The sequence below is a fragment of the Phycodurus eques genome, chromosome 3 (assembly GCF_024500275.1).
Source record: "Phycodurus eques isolate BA_2022a chromosome 3, UOR_Pequ_1.1, whole genome shotgun sequence".
Classification (NCBI taxonomy): domain Eukaryota; kingdom Metazoa; phylum Chordata; class Actinopteri; order Syngnathiformes; family Syngnathidae; genus Phycodurus; species Phycodurus eques.
Genome location: NC_084527.1, coordinates 10,668,604 through 10,677,500, shown reverse-complemented (window position 1 = coordinate 10,677,500; position 8,897 = coordinate 10,668,604). Strand labels below are relative to the sequence as shown.

Below are 8,897 nucleotides of genomic sequence, written 5' to 3'. Positions count from 1 at the left end.
GGGTCAACCGTCCAGAGCAATGGTGAGTGTGGTCAGGAAGTGAAGAAACGGGTCCAAGCAGGTTGGAACGGGTGGAGGAAGGTGTCAGGTGTGTTATGTGACAGAAGAGTCTCTTCGAGGATGAAGGGCAAAGTTTATAAAACAGTGGTGAGGCCAGCCATGATGTACGGATTAGAGATAGTGGCACCGAAGAGACAACAGGAAGCAGAGCTGGAGGTGGCGGAAATGAAGATGTTGAGGTTCGCTCTCGGAGTGACCAGGTTGGATAAAACTTGAAATGAACTCATCAGAGGGACAGCCAAGGTTCGATGTTTTGGAGACAAAGTTAGAGAGAGCAGACTTCGATGGTTTGGACACATCCAGAGGAGAAATAGTGAGTATATTGGTAGAAGGATGATGAGGATGGAGCTGCCAGGCAAGAGAGCTAGAGGAACACCAAAGAGAAGGTTGATGGATGTCGTGAGGGAAGACATGATGGCAGTTGGTGTTCGAGAGGAGGATGCGGGAGATAGGCTTCAATGGAAACGTATGACGCGCTGTGGCGACCCCTAACGGGACAAGCCGAAAGGAAAAGAAGTATCTAATTATCTAACTGGGGGATGGTGTGTCGCTGTGTGAAAGTGCACGCGGTTACGACAATATACTGTTTTGCTTGGTTCTGCAAAAAGGGCACAGACTGATAAATTCCGGATATTCTGTTATGTCTCTGATACACAAAGTTTGCAGGATCTGTGTAAAAGATGTGAGTAATCTAAGATGATTAAGCAGCATTGGCAGCCCAGGCCCCACTGTTTAGCACATCAAGTCCAGGGTTCAAATCTCGGCTCCAGCCTCCTTGTATATGCGTTCACCCGCAGCCTTAATGAGAACAAGCGCTATAGAATGGATGGATGGATGGATGGATGGACGGATGGACAAAAGTGAAACTTTACTGAACAGAAGTGTAATTTGACAAACTCCTCTTCTGCCATTGTACCTGTTGGGGTGGCTGGGTTGGATTTGTCCTCTGTAAGGTTCAATTGGGATTCTTCATGTTTGTCATCTTCATTTGTGATGGTGGGCGTTTGAGTGGAAGTCACAGCAGGAGGGGGTGACACTGCAGGTAGTGGGTTGTCCAACACCACTTCCTCAACAAATAGTGCCCTAGGAGCTGGTGCAGCAAAAAATAAAATATAAAATAAAAGTCAACGCGTTTGCGCTAAAGAAGGCATGTTGTTGTACATAGAGGCAGGGAAAAATAAACTATAAATAATATTTCCAGTTCATTCAATTTCTGTTACCTTCCTGTTTTTGCACGATAGCCTTCTGCAGGATATTTTTCATGGTCATGTAAAGCTCGTCCTTCGTTACATCTGCATTCACAGGTGTCAAAATACTTTTCCTGCCAGCATTCCCAAACCATTCCTCAAGTTTGCCCCAGGTATCCTGAAAGGATGTGATCCTATAAGAGAAAAATGTAAGTTAGACAGGAGTTGTTAAGGCCATATTCATCCAATGTTATTACCTGTGTGGAATCTGTGCCACAAACAATTTGCTGTTTATGTTTGGAGAAGCTGTGGAAGCAGTAGTTTTAGTGCCGCCATCTTTACATGGAAGAAATTTCACATAATTATAAACAATGTAATGAAATCCAGTTTAATGGTTGTTTTTAAAAATATCTCCCCACAGTACTGTGTAAAGGTCTTAGGCAACATTAGATGTTATTTGCTAACCATGGGTTAACTACAATAATACAGCTCATTCAGTCGAGCCTAAGCTGGTTGAACTGTTAAGTGAAAAGGTAAAAAACATTTGTGAAGCATCATATTTAAGTTTGTTTGTTAGTTATAGCAGAGTACTTCCTGGTTCATGGAGGATGAACCTTTCCTCTGATATACTTTTCTTTACTTTTACTATAGCCAAACGACACTGTAAAAAGGGTCATTAAAACCATGAAGCTAGCACCTGCCTAAAACCTTTGTACAGTATTGTACAGTATATCTATTTTGCGACATGACAAGGCCAAAGTATTAATAATCTGTCACTTCACTGATTCTTTAAAACATACCAGCATGATTAATCGCCCGCTTGGCAACACACTGATCAGGAATATCTAGCAGTACAGCCAAGTCCAGTGCAGGCGGTGCGGGTGGTGGTGGCGGAGGATTCGGATTGATGGCGAGGTCTATCTTTCGGCCCACTACTTCGTACCCCGTGTCAAGAGAGGCGATCGCTGTCTCAAGTAGATGCGCCTGGTCTACGTTGACTGGAAAGCCATCCAGGATCCAGCCTGACTCGAATGGAATTTGGCTGCTTACAAGATTGAAAGTATTTCTGTAGTGTGTGTCTACTTGTGATCCAACAGTGACTGAAAACGTCACGTGAACATTCTACCACTGAATGCACTGGAGTGATACCTGATGGCCTCTACCATAATGTCCACCAATAGTTCATCAGGGATGACCTTGCCTTTGCTCAGCTCCTCTGCAGCAGCTCTTCCCAGCATTGCACGGATTGACAACTGGGATACAGAGAAATTACTTTTTAAAGACACTTGCGTCGTGTGAGGAAGATAACATTTGCTACTCAAGGAGCACGAGCTGTTAAGCAACTGTTTCTCTTACATTTATGCACGATCTTTCATCATTATCATCCAGATCTGAAAAAATAAAGGACGTCAATAAAAATGACATGATACCATTATAGAGGTTACAGGATTAGGGGTATAACTGCATCAACAAGTGAACCCACCGGTATTAAGAATTGTGGCTAGTTCATTCTCATTTTCTTCATTTTCTTGTGCGACCTGCGCGTGTGTTTTAAAATGGTTATGGATGAGCTACTAAACTCCAGTATGGTCTGAGAGTTGATTATTGACTCACCACCTCTCTTCTTTGGTGAGCATTCAGTGCCTCCTCTACTAGCCTGTCCGCTGATAGGATACATATTTTGAGATCTACAATGAGAAGACAACACGCTGACTTAGAAAGACCATAATAAATCATTGTGTGTTTTTGCAGGGACATGCACTGCTTGAATAGACGATGTCAGCTACCTTGAGCAATCTTCTTCAGGCAGGTGGTCTTGCCAGAGCAGAACTTGCCCAGGACACATGCCTTGAGCCTGTAGCCAGGAATTGCTGACGGGCTCGGTGGCGGGATCATGCTCCTCATCCTCAAGAAAACATGTCTGAGAATCATGTTGTGGCTCGGCACGACTGCCGAACTGGTCTCCCCGGATTCCTCTGTCCACGTCCATTCTCCCACCATGTTCTGACACACCCCACGTTATCAACACAACAAAGTCAAGTCAAAATTATAGGTTCGCTTGTCCCATCCCAGCCCCATTCCACATGTACCCAGAGGCACTGAACAAAAATATAAACACAAAACTTTAGTTTTTGCTCCCATTTTTCATGAGCTGAACTCAAAGACTATTTGTGTGTACACAAAAGGCCTATTTCTGTCAAATATTGTTCACAAATCTGTCTAAATCTGTGTTAGTGAGCAATGCTCCTCCTTTGTAGAGATAATCCATCTACCTCACAGGTGTGGCATATCAATATGCTGATTGACAGGCTGCAATAAAAGGCCACTCTAAAATGTGCAGTTTTATCATACAGCACAGATGTTGCAGGTTTTAAGGGAGCGTGCAATTGGCATGCTGACTACAGTAATGTCCACGAGAACTGTATAAAATAAATGTTCATTTCTCTACCATAAGCCATCTCCAAAGGTGTTTCAGAGAATACAATAAAACTGCACATTTAGAGTGTCCTTTTAACGTGGGCAACTTAAATCACACCTGTGTAATAATCATGCTGTCTAATCAGCATTTTGATGCGCCACACGTGTGAGGTGCATGGATTATCTCGGCAAAGGAGAAGTGCTCACTAACACAGATCAAGACATCCACCATCCATCCATTTTCCAAACCGGACGGGCTGGAGCCTATCCCAGCTCTCTTTGGGCGAGATGGAGTGTACACCCTGAACTGATCATCAGCCAATAGCAGGAGACATATAAACAAACAACTATTCGCACTCACATTCATACCTAAGGGCAATTTAGAGTCGCCAATTAACCCACCATGCACGTTTTTGGGATGTGGGAGGAAACCGGAGTACCCGGAGAAAACCCACACAGGAATGGGGAGAATCTGCAAACTCCACACAGGCAAAGCCGGATTTGAACCCGGAACCTCAGAACTGTGAGGCAGATCTGCTCACCAGTCGCCCACCGTGCCGCTACAGCAAAACAAAAATGTTGCACTTATGTTTTTGTTCAGTATATGTAACTCACAACGTATTCCTCGTAATCCTGGATGTTGAGTAGCTCCTGTTTCTGGATTTCTACTGGGTCGGGTGATGCGGGCCGCTGCTGGTCGTAAAGAGGGAGACCGTTTAACAGCAGTTCCTTCCATTCACGCATCAGCCTTCGTTGGAATAAGACTACAAATGAGAGAGCCTTGACTTAAACACAATCCAAAAATACAGAAACAAAGTATATCACACCAGTGCTTTGCTTACTACTCTGAGAAATACAATTACAAGTGTTATTCAACCAACTTTGGAAACACCATTATTTTTATAATTTCATTTCATGTTTATCTTTTTGTGCATCCCAATGACAATATAGTGGTTCGCATTGCCGACCAGGCAATTGACTAGTGTCCTTTGTGCCCTAAATCAGCTCGGAAAAGCTTGAGCCTCTGCTGTAAGCCCTTAAAAGAATAACCAATATCGAACATTTTTTGGGGTGAAAATTTGGAAATTTACGTTGATTATTTTTGCGCTATTGTATATGAATTTAAAATTGAGAGGTAAGAAATAAAGTGCAATTAGTATTGGTCTAATTTTTAAGGCCCGATGCCACATGTATGGTGCGGGCTTGCTACTTACTTTGCGGTGAGCAGGCGATATTCTCCAACCTTGGTGGCCAAATCCACAATTTGCTCCAAAATCTCCTTACAGTTCTCAAAGTGCTTCTTGGATCTGTTCCGAGCGCACTCAGCAGCCATCTTTTTACAGAATTCCAGCTCCAATTGGATCTCCTCTGCCCGGTCCAAGTGAGCCTGTCGGGTCAAGGCCTGAATCCCAAAGACACAATGAGTGTATATAGCAGGTCAGAAATAGCTACATAACATCTAGAAATGTATAGGACTGCGACATCCTGTCGACACTCACCGCTTCCCTTTCTAGAGCTTCCCGGAATTCCTTCTCTCTCTGTTGCTGGAACTGCTGTTCAATCAGCAAACGGTTCTGCCGGAACGCATCCTTCTGCTTGCGCATCTGGAGTAGCTGCACTGCCAAACGCTTCTCTTGCTGAGTCTGGCCTGTCAAACACCTTACCAGCTGCTCTTCTCGCCATCTCTCCTGCAAGGGGAAATAACACATTGCCGAAAAGTGTGGTGTGTTTAAGACTAAACTAAATAGCAAACAAGAAATCCTTAAGTCTGTTTTACCAATACCTAATGTCTGTGTCATTAGATCTTTTTAAGCTTACTGTATTTGACTCACCTCTTGAGCCACGTGGGCCTTGAGCTGCTCAACCAAGCATCTGATTCGTCTCTTTTCTCTCTGCTCAGAAGCGGCAACATTCTCCTGCAACCTTTGGCGGATCTCCTGAATATAGGCGCTGCTGGACTGGAGTGTCAACTCATTTTCACCTCCACTGCACTGAGTGCTACCCCCAAGTGGAACATCTAGACCACTAGCGAGAGGAAAAGGGTTCAAATACAACAATAACGAGTGGAGTAAACCTCAGCATATTGGATGTTCACTTTTTACAAATTCACCTATTTGGATTTTTTCTGTGAAAACTATCCTCAGCTATTTGGTGAAAAACTCACTCGTGTTTTTTGTTCTCTTTCTGAAAAGCCCTAAAATGGCACAAGATGGAACTAAAGTCTCAAAGGAAAGTAGTACACGGGTGTCAAGAAATTATAGGGAAGTTAAACAACTCAACTGAGAAACAAATTTGTCAGGAAGGAGCTAAGTTTAGCCAGGGTTGTTAGCGAAGGAAGTTATAAGGAATCTTCCGTGCAAGCGGATTTTAAAAAAATCTAATAATATGTTATTTATTTAGTTTAGTTTATTCAAAATTTTATTATTGTTGATTATTAGTATTATTATTTATTGCTTCTCACTATTACTACGATTTGCATCATTATTTTCTCTAACATGTACTCGCGTTAAGTTCGTTCTCTAAGCCCTGCCGATAAATGGATTACTGTATTTTGGTTACTCTTTGAAAGCAAATCAAAGTCTGAAATGATAAACATATACTGTCCCATCAGTGAATAATGAAAATATTCCTCTCACCCTGAAGAGGAAGCCAAGCCTGAAGTGGTAAGCTTCTTCCTGTTTATCTCAAACTCTGCAATTTCAGCCTGGACCATCTGCACAGACAGAAGTATACGGACACAACACCTTAGTTTTATAGAATTCACAGACTTGAGTTTAAGTGAAGTCTAAAGACTTTTCTAAATTAAAATTATTTGAGCTTGTGAAATTAAGTGCAAGTCTTCTCGAAAGCCAAATTATGTAGCCTTTGAGAAGACTTTGCACGGCAAAGCCAAAGTCTTTTGAGCGTTTTAGTCGGGGTGCAAGTGTAGTCTAATCTTACATTTTTAAACCCGAGACCAAGTTTAGTCATTTTGCAAGGCAAATTAAAAAGATGGTTTTAATCCTTGTGAGTTCCGACTATATTTAACTTAAGTGTGACCTCTGCTTGCTGATCTTTGCGTTGTTGATGCTTCTGCCTCCTCATGTTGACCAGTGAAGAGTAGGGAGGCGGCTTTGGCACCTGGACGTCAGTGGACTGGTTTTGACTTGACATGACATCACCGTACTTTGGGCGACAAAACTGCAACACATACAGAATAATTTTCACTGGTCAACAATGACAGCGGCATGTGTTTTTTATGATTTGATTGTAAAGCAAATAAAGCTGTAAGGTATGTAATGATGAGAATTGGTGTTGGGGAACTGCTTATTTTAACTTTTTAATGGGTTGAAGGTGATATCCATATTGATAAAATACACTGGAGACAATAATGAGTTTTCTTTGTCACCTTCCTCATGTGGGTGGCTCTTTTCTCCTCCTGGTCTTTGAGTTGACTCTGCTTCTGGGCTGCCTTGTCAAACTGAGGGCGTCTCTTCTCTAAGTCTTGATTAACTTTCTGCAACTTTAACTCCGCATCACGTTTCTTCACCACAAGATGTAGACGCTACATGAAAAAAAAAAAAAAACGGATACAATAGGATTCATATTCAGTTTGTTTGTACTTGGTAGAGGTCTCCGTTTTCCAAGGTGCCATACGATGAATCTCATCACACTTACATCAGAGAAGATTTTGTGACCTTTTTTATGTAGGGCATCAGGTTGCATGATTTCAGATTTCTTCTTCTTCTGCTTTTCTAGTGAGACATAGAGCTGATAAAGCAGATGTGTCGCAGCGCCCGCCTTCTCCTGCATTAATCCCTGAGCTGTGGTCAAGTCGAAGGAGATGCCCAGCTGATGGAGAGTTGGTTCGAGGCGAGTGAAATTGTTCAATTTGGATGTGGAGGTGCTGTGGGCACATTTTTTTTCCAGATTAAAACGAAGAAAGATTCAAGCAAAAGCAACCAATTTTGAGAGTTCAATTTGAATAGAGGAGATAACAAAGTAACTTACTCTGTCTTCATAAGGATACTGACATCATTAAGCATTTGGTATTTTTGTAAAACTTCTCCAATTAGATAACCATTGGAGAAGTCCTTAGCAAACGTCTTTGGTTCTGAAAGAATGAACATGTCACCACTAACATGCATGTTTCTGGGATGTGATCACACTGAGAAATGCACCGTAGATATTGACCTTACAGCATTGATTAATTTACCATTTTCAAATGGCGATACAAAACTCATCTGGTAATATAAGTATATATCAACAATAGTATTTATTGCAATGAATCTCATCCACTGTTACATTATTTTACTGTATTTATTTTATTATTTTGGTCCTACTTTAAATGTGTAGAATATTTATGGATTCATTAATTCACCCTGTATAAAACGTTGTTGATAAGCGCCATTTAAAAACATTATAATATTACAAACATACAATTAAAAAAAATCTGTTACAATAATTTATGTTAAAATATATAGTTGCATATCAATAAATTAGAATATGACATAAAATTATTCATTTCAATAGTGTAAATTAAAAAAGTGAAACTAATATTATAATCACGACACATATACTGACATATTTCCTGATTTTGTACCTTGAGAGATAATCAGGTGTGCTGCAGGAAATTATACAGTTTCACTTAGTTGGTCCGAAAATAATTGAAAAAAATTTTTTTTTGTAATGTAAAAATGTTCCTTGGATCAATATAAGTCGAGAAAAAAGTTGTATTTTTTAATTGAATCCTGTACTGAAAATGAAAACAAAAAAATATTATAATTTATTTAGCTGCACCCGTATATAGGCTAACATATAGACAGGCGTCTAAAAATAAAATGTATTATAATTTATTCATTCAATTTACTTGTTTGAACACCGGCCTCTGACCTGGAGAGATAAATCATTTTGTCTCAACTTGAAGGTGTAAAGAGAATTAATAGTTGGCTATAATCGTATAAATACATTCAATTGTTAGCTAATGTTATCTGTTGTACTCACCAAAATTACCTACTATTATCATTAGCATAAATGAGCTAGCACACAGATACTGTCAATACATTTCAGTTACACTTACCGACGACTTTTGACAGCCGAAGCTCCTCGTTGAGCCACTTGCACAATATGTCCGACATATTCTTTTTTTTTTTTTTGTCTCTCTTCAATTGAACAAGTTTCTGGGTCCCTCGCCACTATTTTTTTTTTTTGCGAACGTGGACCCCGCCGGCCTTGATGCGAAGTCACAGGAGG

At 40.8% G+C, this 8,897-nt stretch overlaps 1 protein-coding gene across 1 annotated transcript in view; it reads right to left on the bottom strand.

The window, feature by feature from the left end:
- spef2 (sperm flagellar 2) overlaps positions 1 to 8,845 on the bottom strand; it is a 19,701-nt gene extending 10,856 nt beyond the window's left edge. The window contains 20 exon segments of the mRNA XM_061673404.1: positions 977 to 1,150; positions 1,281 to 1,441; positions 1,505 to 1,583; positions 2,048 to 2,289; positions 2,397 to 2,500; positions 2,604 to 2,638; positions 2,731 to 2,785; positions 2,862 to 2,935; positions 3,035 to 3,251; positions 4,281 to 4,412; positions 4,414 to 4,429; positions 4,880 to 5,067; positions 5,165 to 5,353; positions 5,498 to 5,690; positions 6,302 to 6,378; positions 6,705 to 6,845; positions 7,054 to 7,209; positions 7,323 to 7,551; positions 7,656 to 7,758; positions 8,725 to 8,845. Of these exon segments, the coding sequence (XP_061529388.1) occupies positions 977 to 1,150; positions 1,281 to 1,441; positions 1,505 to 1,583; positions 2,048 to 2,289; positions 2,397 to 2,500; positions 2,604 to 2,638; positions 2,731 to 2,785; positions 2,862 to 2,935; positions 3,035 to 3,251; positions 4,281 to 4,412; positions 4,414 to 4,429; positions 4,880 to 5,067; positions 5,165 to 5,353; positions 5,498 to 5,690; positions 6,302 to 6,378; positions 6,705 to 6,845; positions 7,054 to 7,209; positions 7,323 to 7,551; positions 7,656 to 7,758; positions 8,725 to 8,782 (2,623 nt within the window). The 5' untranslated portion in view covers positions 8,783 to 8,845.
- Between the last annotated feature and the right edge of the window lie 52 nt (positions 8,846 to 8,897).